At 36.7% G+C, this 24,539-nt stretch overlaps 1 protein-coding gene, 2 non-coding genes and 1 pseudogene across 3 annotated transcripts; all 4 read right to left on the bottom strand.

Moving 5' to 3' along the window:
- Positions 1-1,004: 1,004 nt before the first annotated feature.
- On the bottom strand, positions 1,005-8,156 carry LOC132703315 (facilitated trehalose transporter Tret1-like). The gene is made up of 4 exons (XM_060672487.1): positions 8,002-8,156; positions 3,696-3,843; positions 3,458-3,620; positions 1,005-2,126 (listed from the first exon to the last, which is right to left on the bottom strand). The coding sequence occupies exons 1-4, from the start codon at positions 8,045-8,047 to the stop codon at positions 1,098-1,100; spliced, it is 1,386 nt and encodes a 461-aa protein (XP_060528470.1). The 5' UTR covers positions 8,048-8,156; the 3' UTR covers positions 1,005-1,097.
- Positions 5,002-5,123, bottom strand: LOC132704229 (5S ribosomal RNA; annotated as a pseudogene).
- LOC132704228 (5S ribosomal RNA) lies at positions 5,455-5,572 on the bottom strand. The gene has a single exon (XR_009619249.1). It is a non-coding gene; the product is annotated as a 5S ribosomal RNA (ribosomal RNA).
- Positions 5,899-6,016, bottom strand: LOC132704227 (5S ribosomal RNA). Its single transcript, XR_009619248.1, has one exon. It is a non-coding gene; the product is annotated as a 5S ribosomal RNA (ribosomal RNA).
- Positions 8,157-24,539: the final 16,383 nt, after the last annotated feature.

Here is a 24,539-nt window from a genome sequence, read left to right as displayed (position 1 = left end):
TTGGGATCTACACCGGCTCCCGAAAACTTCCACGTAAATTTTCCCGCGTTATGCGATGTTGACGTTTTCGCATAATTCAAAAGTTTCGTCTTAGTTCGCGCTCGTTCTTTGAGTTTTTAAGTGCAAAGTTCGCGCTCAGCAGTAAATCTTATAAATATTAGTACTCACGTTTGCTGTAACCTATAACTCGAAAGTCCGCCGCTAACTTTTAAGTCGTTCGACGTTGTCTCTTTTTTTTGTGAGCACATTATTTATATTTGCAATAATGTAATGTGACCACAAACCGTCAACCGAATAAAAACTGTTACGGGATTAGAATACTTGGTTAGATTACTTACTTGCTGTTGAACTCCACGTTACAGTTTTCCCGATTTTCGATATATTCCCACGTTTTTAAAATAGAAGAAAATACTTCATCATTTTTTGGTCATACCATCTTAAAAGTCGTTCTTTTCAAATTTTTTAGGTTTGTCTTTGATTGGATAAAAAAGATACCCACAAAAATTCCACTTTAACAGACAGTGTGAATCATAATATATTCAATCAAACAATCTATCAAATATCTGTTTGCAAAGAGTGCAAACAAACTGAGAAATATATCGATATCTCAATTTTAAGTTTCTTTTCAAAAGTCATTGGGAGATATAGCGCCAAAAACATGATTTTTTTTTACCTTAAAATATCCATAAAGTATTACGGAAATATTATTATTATAAAAATACACTTTTGGCATATTTTCTAAAATATTTTTGAAAAATAATTTTGACTAATTACAGAATTTATCAGCTTCTGGTTCATTGTGTTGTCTCCATATTTTGCGCAAGCAAGCTAACTGAGAAATGTCAACAAAAAGCAGACGATAAAAGTATCTAACTGAAACATAAAATAGAGCAAAAATTCTGTAATTGCGTAACTTTTTCCTTGAATTTAGGAAATAATAATGACAGGAGCAGTCTAATTCCATCGCTGGTTTAAAAATGAAATACAAAAGCAACAACGCAGCATTTATTGTTTAATAGTTTCCGCACACGGTGCGAAAGAGTTACATCTTCAAATCCGCAGACTCCCCATACCTAACCTAGATACTCGTTCTTCTTCTAATTGGTCTTGGCTCTCAGAAAAGATTGGATCTCCAAGAAACTCTTCCCCTTGGTCTCCGGCAGGCAGCCGTATATGAAAAACACGGACACGAAAGCGGACGCCGAAAACACCCAAAAGGGGGTCTCGTTGCCGTACTTTTCGGCAAAATTGGGCAACAGGACCGTACTGAAAAATTGCCACCCGAACGCCAGCACCGTAACCAACGTGATGCCGATCGACTTGACGTGGGGATCGAATATTTCACCCGGTATGATGTAAGCTATCGGTCCAATTCCGATGTTGTACGAAGCGACGTAAAACACGAATAGTACCATAGGTAGCCACGAGACGGCTTGGAGGTCGACGTTTCGTTGGAGCAAATAGAAATAGGTCCCCATGCTGAGCGCCAAGATCATGGTGGTTGATAAGCTGAGCACGGCGAGCAGTCGACGAGGCAATCTGTCTATAACGAGGAAAGCCGCCAGAACGAAGATTATCTGAATGAAAAAAACGAGGATGACGGCGATCTCATTGGGAAACGATATATGAGCCAAGTCGAAAATGGTCTGGGTGTAAGAAGCGACGTAAATGTAGCCGCTCAGCTGTTGGAAGCTCATCAGCAGCAACGACCAAGTCAGCGCTTTGATCGAATGCTTGGACGTGAACAGACTATTGCAGCTCCGGAATAGACCCATGTCTTTGGTGTGTTCCACCTGTTCGTGGATTTCCTTCAGCTCCTTCTCGATGTTGCCGCCGCCGCGTAGCAGTTTGAGGCTTTTCTCCGCTTCTTCCGGTTTATTACGCAGCATAAAGTAGTACGGCGTTTCCGGGCTGAAGAAACCGAATACGATGAGGAAGGAGACGAGAGGTACCAACGAATAGACGCTGAAGTGTTGGACGGTGACGTAGGGACCGATGGCGACCGCCGCAAAATGGCCGATCGCGTAGAGAAAAAACATAAGGAGGTTTATAAGGCCCCGGTTGTGGTTTTCGGAGATTTCCGCCGCATATAATGGGACTACGGTGTAAACGCAACCTACGGTGAGCTGAAAACAGGAAAATTAATGTAAAAACTTGAGAGAGACAATTTGCAAAGTTTAAAATCATAAAAATCATGCCGTCAGCTTCAACACGTTGAATACGATTATCATGTCGTCAAACATCACAAAAGACCGACATTTAAAATACTACCCGAATGTATTTCAGAAAGATAAGCTTTATATTATACGTAGAACCACCGCGGCTTATCTACTGAAACCGAATATAGTAGTGAATAGTTAAAAAATTTATTGCATTGATTCTTTGCACCTAAAATGATATAAATTTCCGAGAGAGATTCCAGTAGTTTTCACTACTATCAAAAATTACCGTTAAGTGAACGTATAGAAAACGTATAAAACAAATATATAAATTATCTCTCACATATAGCATCCCCAGAGGAAGAAGAACTGTTTGTAGACTTGTTTTTTTTTCTACATTGTATTTCCTATTTAATGTAACTAATAAATAAATAAATAAAAGAACGAATTTTCACTAATTATCGCTGCCATTATTAGCACAGTGATCTATAAACAAATCTTGTAGATAGCTAAGTAGAACCACAAGTAAGACAGTCGGATGACACTCGATTTAACAGCCAAAATATTTGCGGAAAATCACCTATTAAATGAAACTGTCGATACGATTAAGTTTACTTATGTTTTCAATAGCAGGTCACAAAACAGAGTTTTGTAGGAATTCCTGCACTGCAGTATAGTATATGTTTATGTTTCATAAGTTCAATCTTTTATTTGCCAAATAATCATATCCGACTGCTGACTTAAAAAAAGAGATACAATTATTTTTCTTATGTAGTTTTGCAATATAGCTGATTTTTCTATTCCTGTATATTATAATTACTAAAAAGCCACGAAGTAGTAAAAGTACATGGTCGGAGACGATCGAAACTGATTGGCTAGATTTAGGGGCTCGTTTAGCGCCCAATTTAAACACAAGACAAAAATATCCATATTGCAAATAATATAGAACAAATAATAATTAGAACAGGCGATGATAGCGATAGTGATATTATGTGAATAATTTTAAGTAAGTTAAGTAGGTAATAAAAATAATTTATAATTTTATTTTAGATTTAAACGTAAATACATATATAAATAAATAAATATTGTTTAGTATCTTTCCTAACAAAACCCCAAATACCTAAATTCTAAGCAAAGTAAGGACCTGTTGGGCCATATTTCATTCTTACAGCTTGCCCGGGTCTTTCCTTAATTCGTATCAGTAGGTCACTTATATCTATCAACAGACTTTACATTTACAATGCAAATACGATTGGTTTTTATTGTTAATAAAGTAAAGTAATATAATAAACACTCACCCCCATCAACAACCTAGCGACGTAAAACTCCTCGACGCTAGAAGCGAATACGATGATCACGTGAGCCGCTATGCAGGGCAGAGCGAACAGCAAAAGGGTCTTTTTCCTGCCGATCTCTTCGGAAATGTACGCCGTGAGGAAGGGACCGCAAAGTGCCCCCAGGCTAGGCAAAAACAACGACTAACAAACAACATTTGACGACCAAGGAATTGCCGAAAAACGGAGCCCTTAAATTTACCTCGACAACGAAGTCATCCAGGTTTGTTGTTCGAGCGTGGCGGGAGAAGGCAGGGGGTTGTATTCCGGATCGACTTGACCGTTAAGTTTGGGCAACATTGGCGAGGACCACCCGTATACGAATCCAGTCCCGAGAGATAAAAAATTCACTGAAATAACAACCGACTCTCACTTCCCCATTTATCGGATATTCAAATATTTTTTGCAAATCATTCGCGGCTTTAAAATTTCGCCATTTACTTATTTATTTATTTACGTATTCAATTATTTATTCATAAATTCGTTTAAGGTGGTGGTTATCTTGTATTGTTTACCTGTCCCTTTTATCCTTTCAACCAGACCAAAAAATGTGATTTTGAAAGATTGAAACTACTTATACCATCTTCAAAATTAACTGCATGACTTAAATCATCAAGGAAAATGTTTTATTAGAAATTAACATTTTATTCAAGCACTGAAACTAAGTAATTTATTTTTTAACATGTAGGAATATAAAGTATTTGTGTAAAATTGGTGGCATATAGGATAGTAAATCCATCATATTAAATTGAACTCGCCATGACCATCCGTTCCTGGAGTTTTATCATTTAAGACACGCCATAATCTTCCTCTAGATATTTCGAAAGTATCCAAAAAAAAAATTTGCAAACGGAAACACCTGAATTCCGTACATTTAGATGAAGCTTGAACATTTTCTCATATATCCTCCAAAATTTCTCAGCCGTCTTTGTTTTATTGATTGTTTTCAAACTAATCCATACGGAAACAAATTCTGTTTTTCGAAATTTACTAATTTCCAAGAAGAATGAAAATTACCTTTCCTGTCTTCACATCCGGATCCATTTATACATGTTCTGGAAAAAAAGCAATCTTGCGTGCGTGCATATACATGCGTATCATCTTTCGTTAGCCAAAAATTTTGTTAGGGATGCTTAGAGGGAAACTGTGATAAATTAAGGGGTATAATTTTTGATTTGCTGCCCATGTTTTTTGGATTCTGGAGGTGACGTGCTCTATAAAAGAGAGCCAGGGATCGAGGACGATGCCAAGGTGGTAGTTTTATTTTTTAGATTAATTGCGCTTTCGTCTATGACCAACCTTTGGACGATTTTGTTTTCAGTTATTCTTCTTATCACGATAATTTGTTCTGTCTTTTGGCCCTTGATTTTTATTTTCCATTTCTGTAAAATGGGAGGAGGGGGCGAAGATGGAAAAGAATTTGGAGACCCCTGCCGAGTTTTACATTTAAATACGGCTTTGTTTTTTTTTTAAAGATTAGAAGAACTATAATTAAAAATGAAAAAAAAATACAACGGCACGCGGTGTTCCCAAGCGGTCACCCATCCAAGTACTAACCAACCGCGCCCGACGCCGCTTAACTTCAGAGATCGGACGGGATCTGGTGTATCAGCGTAGTATGGCCGTTGCATGTAAAATTTAATTTTTTTGAAGCTTATAAAATGGAACTTGCGTAAGAAATAATAAAAAAAATACAACGGCACGCGGTGTTCCCAAGCGGTCACACATCCAAGTACTAACCGCGCCCGACGCTGCTTAACTTCAGAGATCGGACGGGATCTCATTTCATTTCAAACAGTCTTTATTTATTTACAGTCTACTACATCGTCAAAGCCATATTTACATTATATACAATAAACATATACGGGATCTGGTGTATCAGCGTGGTATGGCCGTTGCATGTAAAATTTATTTTTTTTTGAAGCTTATAAAATGGAACTTGCGTAAGAAATAATAAAAAAATACAACAGCACGCGGTGTTCCCAAGCGGTCACCCATCCAAGTACTAACCGCGCCCGACGCTGCTTAACTTCAGAGATCGGACGGGATCTGGTGTATCAGCGTAGTATGGCCGTTGCATGTAAAATTTAATTTTTTTGAAGCTTATAAAATGAAACTTGCGTAAGAAATAATAAAAAAAATACAACGGCACGCGGTGTTCCCAGCGGTCACCCATCCAAGTACTAACCGCGCCCGACGCTGCTTAACTTCAGAGATCGGACGGGATCTCGTTTCATTTCAGTCTTTATTTATTTACAGTCTACTACATCGTCAAAGCCATATTTACATTATATACAATAAACATATACGGGATCTGGTGTCTCAGCGTGGTATGGCCGTTGCATGTAAAATTTATTTTTTTTTGAAGCTTATAAAATGGAACTTGCGTAAGAAATAATAAAAAAATACAACGGCACGCGGTGTTCCCAAGCGGTCACCCATCCAAGTACTAACCGCGCCCGACGCTGCTTAACTTCAGAGATCGGACGGGATCTGGTGTATCAGCGTAGTATGGCCGTTGCATGAAAATTTTTCCTTTATCTTTGATGCCCTGCTGTCGCGTAACGTTGATTATTATTCAAAAGTATGCTGTAAAAAACTTCTATGAAACACCACAGCAAGGGCTCAAATAATTATATGGATTTATCAAAAAGTCCAGAGGCCAAAATGAATACCCGGAAAGCAGTTTGTTAATTTACTAATTGTATGTTGCGCAAGTATTGTTGAATTATTAGCTGGATTATACATTTTTTTTTATAATAACATTTTGTCATTGTGAGATTTTTATGCTTCGGATTTACAATCAATCATTTACTATCAATGTGTGATCTATGAATAAAATAACTTTTATTACCACTTTCTTTCATTTATATTCATTCAAAATTGAGTTGTAAAAAAATAATTCTGGATTAATTTAAAATAACATTAATGTTAAAAAAAATTTGGAGTATATTTTCAATTTTTTTTTTCATTTATATTGGGGATTTTCACTCATAAGAGCATAATGTTTTACGAGAAATGTGTTGAACAAAATGGTGGTCATAGACACTTAGAACAGTAAAAGAATTAGATTTTTTTTTATAGTGGTTGTTGTTGCTTTGATAAAATACACTCCGTTCACTGGGTTCGCATATTTCAATTTGAACCTTCAGTCGCGTAGTGATCTAGTTTCTAGGCGGCAAATGTTTTTGTCGAATTTGAAGATAACAATCAACAATGGCCGTTATGGCGGCCGTTATTGACTTATCGTGTCAGGTTTGCCGAGGATTTCCGCATTAACAGCTAAATCAGCGGTTTTGGAAGTTAAAAACTCGTTACGACTGACGAAACGTTTTTTTTCTTTTGTTTTGGTTAAACAAACGTAAACGCGAGTTTACACTGGCTGATTTTGTATTTGATTATCTATGCGACTTATGTATTTGCACCTTCACAACATTACATTTTATATTTAACTCGGGCGTTTTTATTTTGAAGTTGAGAAGTCTCGATTCAGACGACAATGTTGTATTCTAGGTTACGTCGAATTCGTTTTGTGTTTCGTTTAATGTTAAAGTTAAAATTAATTATTAATCTGAACATTTTTTTTAGATTTTGATTTTAATAGCCCTGTTAGTAATAACTAAATTGCCAGCGACTTTAAGAAGTCGGATCTTTTTTTTGAGTTCAATACTAAGTTTAAATAAATAAATAAATTAACCAGGCTTTTTACATTACACAAATATATACATACTAAGATACGTATCAAGGATGAAACAGAAAAAAAAACGATAAAAAAATATTATGTGATTTTTGAATCAAAAAGTTAGGAATTTGGCTGAATCTTCAACAGAATAAAAGGCTTTTTTGTTAATGTGGTGGTAGATTAATAGCTACAATTTGACACTCAGTTTTGACAGAGAAAAATATAAAATAATTAAATTATTTTGAACAATCAAGTACTTGATTAAAACCATCATAATTTTTTGTGGCTCATTTTGTGCAGTAAAACAGAAAATATACAGGGTGGGTCAAAAAGTAGATATAGAAGATGTCAGAATTTTAATAACGCATTGTTAATTGGTAATGCATACGGGTTACTTTGACAAATTTAATAAAACTAAATAATAAATAGGACCAAAGGCATTTTGAAGTATTTTTGAAGAGTTTGACAAATTAGTGAAAAAGCGACTTCTGAAAGGTCAGGAACGTGCTTTTTCTTGATGGCGAAACTATTGATACGAAAGAACAAAACAAAACGACCAAATCTTCATAAAACCATGATTTCACTTATAAATTTTGACACCCCGTATCTCCAACACGAAGCAAGTTAAGAACTCAGGGAAACACGGTCTTTTTTCGATTAACTTTTGTAACTAAACCACTTAGTTTTCAGCTTTTAACCGAGGTGCTACAAGGAACATTAGCTGCTTCAAAAATGCTTCAACAACGACCAAGAGAATTTAGATTCAGAGATCGGGATTTATCTCAAATTAGACTTATGAGTTTGGATCGCTGGAGAAATATTTTACCTGAAATGCCAGCGATGAACGTGTAGATACTTGTTTTGTGTTCCATTTTCTGTCGAAAGGTGATTTTTTCATGCCCGAACTGCGACTGAAGCCGCGACTTTCCGTTGTTGTCTCTTAAAAGCCGATTCACGCGACTTAAAAAATATTTGTGCTGATAAAACGTTTGTGGAATCAAGACGTTCCATACTAAAACGTATTAACTACATATGTTTTACCACGCGTCATTCGATAGCCAGTTGCAGGTCCGGAGCGACACCTAACGGATCGTGTTCAAACTAAATTGAAGTGATGAATGTAGTTGGTTGGTTTATGATTTATATTCAATAACAAACCGAAAACCCTTATTCATTGGTGCCAGGTGTAATCTTGCTAAATGCGCCTGGCGCCCAAAGATGGCGCTTTAAAGTTTAAACCCGCGCATTAGTCCTTAAGGTAAACCATAAAAAAGGCAAATAGTCCGCTTAATTTGACACACAAAGTGAAAACTCCATTTAAAGGAGTGTTCAAAACTAGCGACCTCATGACAGATGCTGATTTGGCTGCTAATCATCTATGCTTCACTTAGATCAGTTATTAAATAATTTAAAAATAATTTCTAAAAATAATTCAATCTATGTATCTAGAAATAATCGATGAAAATAGCTGTGTATGCGAGCAGCGTTCGATTGTGTAACGAGCTGTCCTTGCTCGGGTCATATCTGAAGGCAGTACATACATTGCAATGGGGTGCCCCAAGGATCAATTTTGGGACCGGAATATTCTTTGAACACTGTTTTCTGTGCTCCTATTCGCAGTCGAATTAAGTATTCGATTTCATCGATTTTCGAAATTAACAAGAAATAAAGATAATGGACGTTAGACAATCTCTTAGGATTTCTGCTACTATTGCCCTGGATCAAACGATTCAATTCCAATCCATTTCCATTTGGATTAACACCTCGCCTTTCTTAGTTTCCCTAAAGAACCACGGCCAGTTATCATGGGCTGAGATCTTTCGACATCTCGGAGTGGCATATGAGCCTTTACGAACAAAATGTCGGGTATCCTTATTATAAAGTCATCGCTCCCTTGGATCGTGACGGTGTAGCGCCTAGCAATTATCCTGCGTTAGAGTGGATGGAAAACGTCAGCTTTAATAATAAACCAGGGGTAAGGTACGTAAATCATGCCCGGCACCCTCTCGCAGAGATCGGGAGTCAATCTGTTAACCATCCCTCGCCGTATGGCCCCACCGGATTCAATATGCTAATGGCACCCCTAATTCACCGTTTATGATCTTATCGGCCGCTCGAGTTTGCGATATCAGCGTCATTGCTCTTAATATTATGTAGATTGGGGGGTTCGTGTTGTGTTTCTTTTAGTTGACTGGAACGAGTCTATATCATCATTTCATCATTTTATCGCAGATAGGAGAAGACATATTTGGTTTTTCTAAAATACGGGCTGACCGACGGCCATATCTATACTTCGACCAGAAATATAGTGTTTTTACAATCTACCCCATGATTAACTTTGCCTACTGCTTATTACTACAAAACCGCAACACCTTGCCGGGCAGACTGTTACCCGTGACTATTCCAGGACCGTCCTAGGCATTTAGCAAACTTTTCAATCTTTTTCGCCGAACAGCTCTTGAAACATGTACATAAAAAAATTTTTCATTACATTTCTACATAGCACCATTAATATACCCTCGTTAATATACACAATATTAAATATAATAATAATAAAGTATCAGTCACTTACAAAATCGTCACTATCGCTACTGTCATCACCTAATTAAAGAAGTACGCAACGACTCTTTGGCGCAACTAATGTTTAAGTCTGTCAGTACTTTTTTAAGCAGATCTTCTAGGGTTAAAACACTATCAACTTAATAAGCCTCGCAGATTATACGCCAAATTAGATCTGAGTGTTGCTCTTTAAAAACTTTGCAATAATTTTTCTTACAGACTTCGGAAATTTTATATCACGGTAATTGTAGGTCCTACGGGATCGGCGTTGGTACAGAAATGATGACCGTCGAAAAAAAAATTTTTTTTTGTCTGTTCGTTCTCCGGTTCTCCGTTCTCGTCTTTTGGTTTTTCCTGAATAACTTTCGAACGGTTGGAGCTACAAAATTGAAAATTGCCTCCTTTTAACTCTCCACATAAGCTTATATGAAATGGCCTTGATTCGACGCCTGTATCCTGCTTTTTTACGCGATTTTCGACTGTTTTTTGGACCTTGCTATGAAACACGATAAGTGTCCGAAATTTGAAGCAATCGACTTGACTTCATATTTGGCACATATATGCAGCTTTGCCCCGTGACGGAACCTATTGAAAATGGGGGGGCTGGGGGGGTTGTGAAGTATTTTGAAAAATTAAAAAATCGCACGTGCAAGGGTCTACAAAAAACATCATTTTTCAAAAACTGTTTACGTAACTAAAAAAATTATTGAACCAGGAGAAGCAGAAGATACGGCTCTATAAACTTTTATTCGTGACAATTTTTCAAAAATATATAGGGCAAATTCAAAAATAATGAAAAATGGGTCCCCCTATTATGGAAAATTTTCAATAATTTCAAATCTGTGTGATGTCAGTTTCTTTTACATGACGATATAGCAAACGTAGACAGCTTAAACTTTTGTAGTTACGGTTTTTAATTATTATACAGGGTGTTCGCGATATTCCGTGCAATATTAAAAAACATAATAAGTACTCCAAATTTGCAGCTACCGACTTCAGACTTGGGAGAAAAGTAGAAGTCTGGGCCCGCATTTAGACTCTTTAAATTGGGAGCAATAGAATAACGCGAAGTATTTTTTACTTTTACTTATCAAATTCGTACAAACAATAGCTAATCCTTATCAACGTGTCTTTCAATAAATTGCGGCACGAGTTATATGACATGTTGCTCCGTCTTGTTGAAACCACATCTCCTGGACATCATGGTTATCCAATTTAGGAATGAAAGAGTTAGTAATCATAGCTCTATACCGATCACCATTGACTGTAACGTTCTGGCCAACATCCTTTTTGAAGAAGTAGGGACCAATGATTCCACCAGCCCATAAAGCGCACCAAACAGTCAGTTTTTCTGGATGTAACGGTGTTTCGACATACACTTGAGGATTAGCTTCGCTAAAAATGCGGCAGTTTTGTTTGTTGACGTAGCCATCCATTGGCTTTAATTCTTGCACGAGTTGGATTTTGTAAGCACGTAAACCAAGATCCTTAAGCAAAATCTTCCATAAAGTGGATGGACACAGATCCAATTCCTGTACCCGATGGCGGATGGACTCATTCGGGTCTTCCTCAATGCTACGCTCTACAGCAGCAATAGCTTCTTCTGTACGCATATGGGGATGCCAGTTATCAATAAGTGTAAACGTGGTACGAAAACGTTCCATGGTTAATCGAATTAACTGCTCTGATCGACGATTTTGTCGACGATAAAATGGACGTAATGCGCGATACGTATTCCGCACAGAACCATTATTTTCGAAATAAAATTGCACTATTTGCAAGCGTTGTTCAGGCGTGAGTCTATTCATGATGAATTGCCAAACCAAACTGAGAATAAATCACTTGACAGCTGTTAAATCGGTCGCCATCTTGAACAGTAATGCCAACTTAAAGTTCTATACATCGAAAAAAAACACCCTTTATATGTCTATTTTTCTTCGAACCACCTGTATGGGTTTATTTGCTGAAGGACATATTGAATGCAAAATTTAGTTTAGACAACTCCGTATATCCAAATACTCGACCGTTCGTATCTGGCAAGCGAATTTCCATTTGCGAAGATGCCCCGTCCTACCCATTTTTTATTCCCCCATCGACCCCTGGATTCCCTGAACAAACAACGCAAGGCACACACACGAGCGCGAGTCCAAAAATGAGCCGCGAAATTGTTTCGCCCTCGTTTCTTTGCTCACGGGCCTTCGGGCCAAAATATCTGATTAAAAACCCATAGCGACGACCCCTTTTGAATATTCCACTTGTTACGCGCCCTCAACCACTTCGAATCGTTCTCGTAATAACTCCAAACGGTTGTTGGGGTTGCGGGGGGAGCCGAACGGATGTTTTTGGGGTGTCGTTTCTCCGATATGCATCGAACAGGGAGGTCTAGACGGATTTAGTAGATGACGTGGCAAAATCGTTGTAACTACGTGGTTTGCTCATTATATTTTGACAGCCACCTACAAGGTTAATTTTGAAAGATAGAAAATAAGGTGTAAATAGAAAAGTTTGAAGATTTTTGCTCTATTATCAAATGTCAGAAAAAACATACGACCATCGCAAGCTGTTAATATGACAGCAACATCATTTTTTTTAATGGAATGAATGCCTTATCTATGCTTGCAATTGTTTTATCAAAATTAAAGTATTTTAGTTAAAAGAGAATATCGACAAATATATCCGGGTAGAAGAGTTCCTTCAATAAATAAAATTAAAAATGTATTCAAACGATTTGAGGACCGTAATAGTGTCACACGGAAGACCAGGACAATAGAAAATAAATTTTATGAAGACCTAAATATATTGCTTTACTTTCAAGGTAAATTATGATACTATTACGATACTTGACATCATAACTTTTAGTTATACTTTCTGTTATATTATCCGGATATTACTCTCGTTCCATGGGTAATGACGTTTAATATTGTATACTGTTGAAATTCAAGCAAGCCATGTTCTAATTTCGAAAATGGCCACCAGAGGGCGTAACTGCTATCTTGAAGTTTATACCCGTTTTCTGCAAAATTTCATATCAAATATTTTTTGTTGAGCGCTTTTTTGCTTTAAAAGGAAAAAGGGCTATGAAATGTTCTATGAGCGAAACAAAAACTTTCTTTACGTCATTAGATAATCAAATAAGAGCCCAACAACTCGGTGGGAACCGCAGCTCAATATATATAGCTTCTTCACTCTATTGGTTGTTATTGAAATTAAAGCTAGTTTATTGAACTGAGGTGGCTTTAACTTGATGAAAAACCATTTAACAAAATAAATGAGAGCTGAAGGTTCAGATTTTCACGAAATTATATATTATGACATGACAATTGATTCGACAACACCGTGTCTTTGTCAAATTTAATATTAATAATAATTAGTACTAAGTTTGTTTTTCTACCGTAAATCTTCACACACGGACACAATCATACATAACCACCCAAATCACCCTTACATACAATAGACATTACTACTACGTTATGATATCCTAATCTGTGTCCAAAATATTAGCTATTAACACTTTTTCTTATAAAAAAAAATTAGCGTTAGTCACTCATTAATATTGTTTTAACCAGTAAGTAGAAGTAAAAAATATAAATTAGTAGCTATCTTAAAGTGTCAGCAATTTTATAGCAAGCGTAGGCTGATGTCTTTTCAAAACAGTTAGTTAAAATTTAAATAAGTATTGTGCAATTATCTGAAAATAAAGGTAAAATTATAAGTCTTATATGCCAGTATATGCTTGCATTAGGTTTTAAATAATCAAGTGATCATGGATTGAAATTAAACCCGAACAAGTTTGCATCAATATACTTTGGGTCGGTCAAAAGAACGTAAAGACGTGGATGTAATATTTGATAATAAACTGAAATGTCGTGCACAAGTTTCCAAAAGGTTTACATTCATCTGAAACATCTATAAAGGAAAGATATTCTAATCTTTAAATTAATGAAATCTGTGAAGCACAAATTGGTTTTAAGTTACCTGAATAACTGTAATTTTTTGACAAAAAGTTTCTGGGACTCTCCTGAAGATTTAATATATTATAAATTTGTTGATACAGGGTGCCCCAAAATTATCCTCCGTGTGTTTGCCAAATGTGACATTTGATAAAGTTGTCGAAACAATTGTCATGTCAAAATATATAATTTCGTGAAAATCTGAACTTTTACTTCTTATTTATTTTTAGCTTTGTCTTTTCTGCCCCAGACATGTTTTGCAGTAAATCTTTGTAAAATATCAGGCCAAACCGTTGTGAGCCAGTTATGAACAACATTCATATCAACTGATGCAGACTCACCAACACTGTTTGCTACAGAGATTCAATTTATCTTTATATTTATATCAATCCAACTTCTGGAACACATAAAATCTCTTCCTTCCAATTTCACTTGCTTTTTGCTGAAGAACTGGACCACTTATGGGAGCATTTTCTTTTTTTTTTTGGGTAAACTGGTCCCTGGACGCCTTCACGAGCTGATTTTCTGAGCCTTTTACAACTTGCATTCACTTCATTCCCTTGACCTTTTTTTCCAGGTAATGGAGACAGTTGCTTAGGCATTCATTTCACGATAATTATCACTTTTTTCCATACTTCCAAAAATGCTTTTCGTTTTTGCTCCTGCATTTGAAGGTCTGTCATAAATATCACAACTGAGAGCGAAACAATAACAAAACAAATGTGCTATGTATTTTAACCTTTTTCCAGGGAATTACGGTGGAAACCTCCGAAAAAGTTCATTAAAAACTGAAAATGTATCTTAATCTTGTTTAGTTCATTATATTCGAAAGTTCGCTGTATTCGGATTCACTATAAACAGTCAAATTTTTCATTTGTCTTATAAGACTTTTTGAGTGTATTTCAACTCCATTGTAATAAATAAATAAGTCAGAACTTTTTCTTTTTTTTTTTCATTTCTTTTCTTTTGCCTTCCCTATGACATTTCCCTTTGTTTAATATTATTTTTGATAGTAGTTCTTTTTTGTTTTATGCTCTATTCTTATGTTTGTGCTTATGTTTATGTAAAATTCATTTAGTGACTACGTTTCGTACAAAAGGAACGTACAATTGTAGCAAGTCAGAAGTTATATTCAAGTGTAATAAAATCACATTAAAAAATAACATAAAAACACACATCTAATACAAACAAAATTATGCAGTGCTATACAGTTTTATAGCGCATCGATACCAGCGACATTGCCGATGTATGCTCGCAGGGAGTAAAAACAATGACGTTGTAGGAATTCTTAAATAGTATGTTTAAACATTATACAATTCCAGGTTCAACGAGTTGCTCTCAGACTTTCTCAGTCTAAACCTAGGCCGTCTAAGGAGAACCCCCGAACGAGTTGGATAGGCATGGCAATCCGAATTAGCGCTAAAGTTTCCTTTCGTTCTTTGAATCTCTAATAACTGGTAGAAGATATAGATGCAAGGAAGGGGCATCACTTTAAATTTTTTAAAATAAGGTTGACAATGGTCCCGATATCCTATATTAGCAACGACTCGAATGGCCCTTTTCTGCATTCTAAAAATCTCCACAGCAGCTGAGGAATCACCCCACAGCACCGTGCCATAGCATAAGTGCGAATGCAATAAAGAAAAATAGACCATAAGCAGAGTCCTATATATGTTGCTAGACAATCTATTTTTCAGGTCTGAGATATGTTGTTTCCAATTTAGACTATCATCGATCCTAATGCCAAGCAACTTGACGGAATGTCCACTATTTACCAAGCAATTGGAGGGAAACACAATACTCTGGGTCTTGTCTAAATTTAATTTAAGATAATTATTTTCGAACCAGACATTAGCCCTGTCCTCCAACATGCCAACCCTAACGGACAACTCCTCGACACTCTTAGCAGAAGTAGCGAAGGATGTATCGTCGGCAAACATCACGCAGTGATTGGGGGCCAAGAAATGATAAAAATGATTATGTAGATTGGAAATAGTAGCGGGCTCAGGACGGAACCCTGGGGTAACCCGCTTACTACTGATTCAAGTGATGGCCATCCTAGCATTCTACAAACTGCTGTCGGCCCTGCAAGTAGGATGCTATAAGATCTAAGGGCAGACCTCGTATACCATATCTCTATAGCTTTTTAATAAGAAGCTGATGAGAAACACATACTCTCCAACCTCCTCAAAATTTTATTTGACTGCCTTAATAAATTTTTTGTCGAAGCAAAAAACTGCACTGTTCGCTAAGCTTCATTAACGGCTATTAAGTAAGTCAGCAACCACGTTCCATCGGAGATAAAGTTTACACATCCTACGTAACAATGTCCGCCCCGATTTAGCCCTAAAGACCGCATCCCTTTTAGCGGAAAATTGGCATTTCATATCCTGCAGCCCTAATAAACACAGAACAATGGCATTGCGTGTCTATAGGCTTGGGTTTTGCCGGCAAACTTTGCCCGTCCCTAAAATTAATATTTTGGTGAATAAGACGGCAGGTTTATCTTCATGTTAGGATGCAGCCATACACGATGAATGTTACAGTAATTAATACTTAAGTCACTGTAAAGTTAGGAACAGAGCTTTCCTGGGTCCAAGAAATCGCAAAGTTAAGAAATGCTTGTATTTTATTATCCGTTAAGGCTCCAAACCTTAACACCGATAAGAAGAGTAATTACTTTGCAATAAAGTTTGCTAATCTTGATCTTGCGTCTATTTCGTAGACTTGGTTTTTTAAGTGAGACAGTTTATTTTGAGTTTTTTTGTATATATATATTATATGTTTCGATTTTTTTTTGACACATGTAATGTGCAACAAAATAAATAATTTCAGAGCCAAACAGTATAGCCAACCAGCTGGCTTTTCCAATTATTTAAGGCGTTGGTAGAATACTTATAGGAAGAATGTTCTCAATTGCAGACAAAAGTTTATATGGGTAAAACTTTTCAACAAAAATGGTCCAAAAAGCTTAATGGTAAGAATATTCATTTACTACATTATTTCCACACAACTCTTGGGTCTCACGAACTGATACGAGCTTTGGGATCGAGTTAACGAAGTAAACATACACACCACTGAGTTGAGGTTTAGTATCAACTATTTTAGCAGTTATCAGTCGTAATTCTCTTTGGAGATATTTAATTTTAATCTGTTGGAACAACTATATCTTTAAATCTTTTGTGGTTGTCTAAGTCGGCTACAATTTTATTATGTTTATCACCATATTCCTTCATTCCTTCATTGCCGCTTAACCGCGCAGTGAATTTTCAAAAGCCCGGTGGCATTTACAGTAACAGCAAGCTAGAAACTTCGTTTAAGTTCCTTCTTTCTTTGGTTAAGTGTGTTTTGTGGTGTTTGTTTTTGAGTTTTATATACATACTATTGTTTAAAAATATAAATATGGATGGGGAAGAACTTCCTAAGTCGTCTAAAATAATTTGTGATAAGATTCTAAGGCTTCAATTAAAAGGCAAAGCCGATGTTGAGGTAAGTACTTTATAATAAATTTGTTTCCTAACCTCAAAATCTTTTGGTTCTTGGTTGTCTGGTATATTCAGGGTTGCCAATCCTTTGAAATAGTTAATCGCCCAAGGGAAATCGACCCTTAAATTTTGGATTATACTGGGTGTCTAAAGAAAGTATCATAACCAAAAATATTTTTTTTTAATGAGACCCTATGTAACATTGCATTTTGATTTGAAATTTGGTACAGAGGCAGTATTCAGGAAGGGGAAGCGACCCTTAAATTTTGGATTATACAGGATGTCTCAAAAAAGTGCCATTTTTTTTATGAAGAACCCTGTATATCATCGCCTTTTGATTTGAAATTGGTACAGAGGTAGTATTTAGGAAGGGGAAGCGACCCTTGAATTTTGGATTATACAGGATGTCTAAAAAAAGTGCCATTACCTAAAACTCTTTTTTTTAATGAGACCCCCTGTATATCATCGCATTTTGATTTGAAATTTGGTACAGAGGTGGTATTTAGGAAGGGGAAGCGACCCTTGAATTTTGGATTATACAAGGTGTCTTAAAAAAGTGCCATTGCCTAAAACTCTTTTTTTAAATGAGACACCCTGTATATCATCGTATTTTGATTTGAAATTGGGTACAGAGGTAGTATTTAGGAAGGGGAAGCGACCTTTGAATTTTGGATTATACAGGGTGTCTCAAAAAAGTGCCATAGCGAGCGGCCAATGTGCTAACAAGGAAATGTTTTTACCAATTTTTACGTATACGTATACCGTAAATACCGGTGCAGCCAACTACCATTTCAAGAAGAAAGTCATTGTTGTGTGGAAGAAGAGCTCAAACAGCAGGGAGCAGCACTAAAAGGCTTTCAAATACCAAAACAAAAAATCCGCATTCGCTTGCCAAATGTGTTAGAGAAAATAAGGGTCTTGGAGGAAATAAATTTAAAAGGTAATTAACACCTTCTACCATACTTCATTTGTTTTTTTTTACGTTAAGTAACAAAAAAGTAATTCTTTTATATTAAAAAATCATTTTCAGTTACTTTTTTGTAAGTATTTTTATGCTACCTTGATATGAATGTATTCTTTCTACTGTTCTGTTTTTTTTTCAAATATAACACTGCTTCTATGTGTATTGGTATGTGTTTTAGTTTTGTTGATCTATACTTATCCATAGAAAAAGTGCTGTTTTGATTATCGCTCGTGCATGAGTACTATTACTATAACCAACATTTTAGTGACATATTGGGTTGTTCGGAAAGTCATTTCGTTTTTTTGGGGAACATGAAAGACAGTTTTCATATAATGAATAAATATTTTATTAAATTATATATTGGCCATTCTGGTCCAACACCTTTTGCCATCTTTCTGGCAGTAACATAATTCCCCTCTCATAAAAGTTTTGGTCCTTGCTGGCAAAAAACTGGTTCAGGTGGTTTTTGACATCTTCATTTGAGGTAAAGGTTTTGCCATCCAAAAAATTTTGCAGGGACCGGAACAAATAGTAGTCGGAAGGTGCCAGATCTGGAGAATATGGTGGATGTTGCAGTACGTCCCATTCAAGCTGTAAAAGTTTTTGGCGAGTGACCAAACTTGTGTGAGGTCTCGCATTATCCTGGTGGAACACTACACCCTTCCTATTTATTAATTCGGGCCTCTTCTCTTTAAGTGAATCATTCAATTTGTCCAGTTGATGACAATAGACTTCTGAATTAATCGTTTTATTGTCCGGCAAAAGCTCAAAAAAAAACGATTCCTTTGACATCCCACCAAACGGAGAGCATCACCTTTTTTTGGTGAATGTTGGCTTTTGACACGCTTTGAGCCGGTTCATCTTTTCTGCTCCATGACCTCTTGCGTTTAACATTGTTGTATACAACCCATTTTTCGTCCCCAGTAATAATCCGCTTCAAAAATGGATCATTTTCTTGACGTTTGAGGAGCGAATCACACACGTCAACGCGACGACACAAATTTCGCTCCGTAAGGACATGGGGCACCCACACATCGAGCTTCGAGGTTAAGCCCATGCCTTTCAAATGGCCATAAACAGTCGAATTCGACAAATTTAATCTCTCACCGATCTCTCGTGTGGTTATTCGCCGATTTGCATCAACTCATGCCTTTATCGCATCTTTGTCATTTTCGCCCTGCCTTCCAGACCGTGGTGCATCTTCGACATCAAAATTGCCGGATCGAAATTTTGCAAACCAGTTCTGGCACTGGCGTACTGTTAACACGCCTTCTCCATACACATCCGTCGATTTTTTTCTCGCTTGGACAGCATTTTTACCTTTTCTGAAGTAAAAAAGTAAAATATGACGAAAATGCTGCTTATAGCTCTCCATATTTAAAAGGGCACCAACCAAAAACTACTGCGTAGAATTAATAGAACTTTTTCACACACAAGCCTTGCAATATCAGCTCTCAAGACATATAATGGTTATGCGGCTTAAGTGTAAAGTTGGTTTCGAAAAAACGTAATGAAGTCCTCTGACGGGAAAAAACGAAATGACTTTCCGAACAACCTTATATTTTCTAGCCCGCGTGTTGTTACTCTAAATGCAGCCCGGTGGTCAGAATAAGATTCCTTGCGAGAAGACGTCGAATCTTCCGGGCTGAGAGCGAAATTAGCAAAGCGAAACCTCGCGGGACTTTTTTCTTAATCTCGGACTTAGCGGAACGTCTGTCGGGGATTATGTTAATATCGTGTCGTGTAATTTGGCACGGAACTTATGCGGCGGGCTTTGCCCCAAAAGGAAAGTTCCGGAAAAGGGCTCTCGCCGCGTTCTCGCGTTGTTTTTTTGGACGAGAGGTGAGAATTCCGCACGGAATCTTGGTTAACTTCTTTGCGGAGTTGCCAGGTCTTCCTTAAAGCCGTAGGAAAGAAGATCGTATCCCTTTTGTTATTTACGTATCCTAGGTGAAGTAAATTTAGGATTCTACTCAGAATATGATGTTCGATTTAAAATTCTTAAGTTTTAAGGTAACAGAGAGAATATTTTCACTCAATTCTCTAGACCATGATAACAGGCCAAAACTTTGTGGACTCTTTTCAATAGATGACTACCAAAATACTATATTATGTGGCAAGTTTAATAAAACTTTATTCACGTGTGACTAACCGCATACTCAAATATCCAATCAATGCTATAAGGCAATTTGGTTTTTCTAAAGTTGTGTTCTTCCCCTCTTTTTCACAATCTTTTCCAAAATGCGGCTCCACGTTTCTCTGGGTCGTCCTCTTTTCCTCTCTAACTCTATTTCACTCTGCCAGACTCTTTTAACCCGTACAGTGCTGCCTAATTTCCGTAAATGACCCCACCAGCCATGAATTCTTCTATGGATTCCACCTTTAACTCTTCTCTTATATGTGCATTTCTAAATTTATCCCTTTTGGTTACTCCTTTCACTGCTGCTGTTGTCCTTATCTGATAATATCGACGAATTGGAGCCACAGAGTAGGGAAAAGTGGGATACCCAGAGAAACGTGGGACAACATTTTGGGAAAGATTGTCAAAAAGAGGTGAAGAACCTGGGTAGCAGCTAAAAATCACTATACATCGATCACAACTTTTCGATTACGAGTTCGCCGTTTTTATCCTCCACAGTTCTCTTACATTTCAGTCCCGTACCCTAGGATCTCTATCAATCATCCCATGTTCTCCTCGTGTTCTCCCTGGAGGTTTGGTTTTGGTCACCTGCGTTCTGGCATTCTTTATACTCTTTATGTAATCTTCTATTTTCTAATTTACTTGTTATCGAGCATTCTAACGCAGCATATTAACCTTCAGTATTATGAATCTTTGTTGCTATAAAACACTCCGAAAGGTTCATCGGTAACCAACTGTCATTGAATAATTGGTAATGATTATTAACCTGGGAAAATTTCTCACGAATGGCATTCGAGGAAACCCTTCTAATAGCTCACCATAACACATTAAGCACAGTACAGAGCTATACAGAACTCACGAAGATTTTCACAACACCGAAGTTCTGTCTACAGAGAAACATTACCACGCAAGACTACATCGAGAAGCAATTGAAATACACAAACACAAAAACAATTTCAACAAACGTGAAGAGGGGTTACAAGTAAACAAAATTTGGCATAACGTCGTGCAAAAAACGCAAACAAAACGTTATACTAACAACGCGGAGGGGGGCCCGGACACTCAAACGACCGTTCAGTCCGCCGTCCGTCCGAGCGGTTTGAAACAGCAGTACCGATACAGTCGTCGTGCTACAATCTACGTTCCACTGAAGATGGCTGCCGCAGCAGCAACTGAAAACTTTGGTAGCAAAACCAATGGACAACGGCCTAACAACCCGAAAAATCTCACAGATTAAAACATAAGCTTGTAAGAAATGGCTTCGATCCGACGCCGCCATCCATCTTTCTTTCGCGATTTTCGACTGTTTTTTGAACATTGCTATGAAACACGATAAGTGTCCGAAATTTGAAGTAATCGACTTCATATTTGGCACATATATGCGGTTTTGCCCTGTGACGGAACATACTGAAAATTTGTTGGCTGGGGGTCCAGAAGTATTTAAAAAAAATAAAAATCGGGTGTGCAAGGGTCCACAAAACAGACCATTTTTCAAAAACCGTTTACAAGACCAAAAAAATTCTGGGATCAGAAGAGGCAGAGGATATAGCTTCATATACTTTTGTGCTTGACAATTATTTTAAAAAATATACAGGGTGCGACGCAAATTTTAAAAAAAATAAAAGTAAATTATTAACCGTAAATCAAAATTCGTACAAAAAATAGCTCATCCGTTTAAACAGTGTTATAGGCCGTATCAAGGGCAACAATTTTTGAATTTACGGTTTTCGTCAATCACATACGCTGTTCGAGATATTTGAAAAAATCCAAATGAAAATCACCATTTCTAGCCCTCAATCTAGACGCGTATTGCATGGTTTCAGAAAACAAGCAGTTTCTTGAAACCTATTTACTCCATTGGAAAAATTCTGATACCAGGAAACTAAGGAGATCCAGGGCTATATCCTTTATCTCGAATATTGTTGGAATTATATACAGGGTACGTCGTTTATGTGCAAAAAAATTTAATATTTGCAAGCAATTTGTGGGTGAATTACACTGGTCTGCAAAAAAAATTTGTTTTCATGCATGAATTCATCTTATTTTATACTCTAAACACGGAATCTGATATACAAATAAGTACGACACGTAGGTTTTCAATTTAATATTTATTTCATCAAAAAACAATATTATTAAATTATAAATTATTATCAGCAAATAAAAAATGTGGCGGCTTGAGTTTTACAGTAAAAAATCCTAAATTATATTAACAAAACTAATAAATATCGTCAGTTATTTCATTATGGAGTGATTGAATTCAAATTATTTAGTAGTTTTCTTCCTCTTCATAGATTCCATTGGAGTTTCTCGGTAAATTGACCAACAGAAATCAGCAAGCAAGCATTGCTGCTGACCATTTTCCATTGTAGCGATTTTCAATTTGCATTATATCCTGATGAAACCTTTCACCATGCTCATCTGATCCAAGATTTTCAGCAAAGAAATCTAAATGCGAGTCTAAAAAATGGATCTTGAGTGACATATTGCATCCTAAAGCTTTATAAGCAGAAAGGAGCTCCCGAATGATTTGTTGATAGTTGTCACTTTTTGCATTCCCAAGAAAATTATGACACACCTCCACAAACGCTACCCAAGCTCTTTTTTCTGCTTTGCTCAACTTCGAATCAAAAACCTCATCCTTCATGAGCTCACGTATCTGCGGACCTACAAAAATTCCCTCCTTCAATTTCGCGTCACAATTCGAGGAAATTTTGTTTTTAAATATTGAAAACCTGCACCATTTTTATTCATAGCTTTCACAAAGTTTTTTATTTATGAGTCCCAACTTTATGTGAAGGGGTGGCAGAAAAATTTTCTCGCATGTCACTAACGGTTTATGAGAAATATTTTTAAGTCCAGGAGTCAAACTTTTTCTTGATGGCCAGGTTTTTACTTTGTAATGTTTGTCCCTTGCGCGGCTATCCCACTCAAAAAGAAAACAGCAAAATTTTGTGTATCCTCCTCAGTATAGCGACAGCTTTTAAATCAGCACAAATATTCCATAGGTATTGAGAATATTTAATTTTCTCAAGTAATACCTCAAGGTTTGCATAATTTTCTTTCATTCTTGTAGCATGTGCATTGGGGACAGAAGAGTATTTATTACCATTATGAAGTAGAACGGCTTTCAAGCTTATTTTTGAAGCATCAATAAAAAGTCTCCATTAACTAGAATCTTCTGGAAAACTTAGTTCTTGAATAAGCCCTGCAGCATCATTACAATATACCAAATCATCTTCTTTGGAGAAGTAACTTGTAAAACTTTCTTGCCTCGTACGAAAATATGAAGCTCTGGTACTTTTAGCCAATAGATTCCACTGTTCTAACCTTGATCCGAGTAACTGTGCCTTAGATTTTGAAAGTCTCAAGTCTCTAACAAGATCATTTAAGTCGCCTTGTTCAAGTAAATGAGGTTCTGTAGATGAACATGAAGATCCAGATAAAGTGTATAAAGATGAAGATGTACTACCAGAAAGAAAACTCGATTGAGATTGTAGACCTGAAATATTTTTATTTTCAGCCTCCTCATTAACTGGTGGAACTGGAGGTGGAGTGTCTTTATCACGAGGAATTGGTCTCTTTGCAGATAGGACGTTCGGATAAACAATCTAATCTCTATTTTTTTTCGAGAATCCTCCTGTAAATGTCATGCAGAAATAACAATCTTTCTCATGATTTTGAGGCTTACTCCAAATCATTGGCATTGAAAACGGCATGGATTTGTGATTTTCTTCAAGCCAACCTCTCAACGCTCTTGAGCAGCTATTGCAGCATACTTTTGGCGACCAACTTTTATCTCGCTCATCGATAGAAAATCCAAAATATAGCTTATAAGCTGTTTTAACCAGATCGGTATTTACTACCATAAAAATCACCTTCGGCACTTCCCTCCTTTCTCTTACAACTCTCTGAAACTCATTTTGTATGTATATTTACTTTTTGTAATGTCGACGAATGAAAAAATTGAAAAAAAAAACAAAATTTTGAAATATAAAAAAAATATATCTCCGTCACGTAAATCGAATTACAGTGTCCCACCCCTAATGGTTCATTCGCGGACGTAAAAAGCACGCCCTGTAGTTAGAAAAGATATAAAATCGTCCGAAGAAGTCTCCTTCCGAATCAGCCCGTACAGTCTATAACCTTTCGCAAAAACAAACCGACGTAAATCAACACAGACGAAAGACCGAGCAAAATCAAGTTGCATTCGCGTTCCGTCGTCGTTCATTTGTTTCGCCGTTTCATTCGTTCCCGCGTGATCTGTTT

The sequence above is a fragment of the Cylas formicarius genome, unplaced genomic scaffold, assembly GCF_029955315.1.
Source record: "Cylas formicarius isolate icCylForm1 unplaced genomic scaffold, icCylForm1.1 PGA_scaffold_6__28_contigs__length_40554024, whole genome shotgun sequence".
Taxonomy (NCBI): domain Eukaryota; kingdom Metazoa; phylum Arthropoda; class Insecta; order Coleoptera; family Brentidae; genus Cylas; species Cylas formicarius.
Note: the sequence above shows the minus strand (reverse complement) of the source record. Positions and strands in the feature narration are given on the sequence as shown.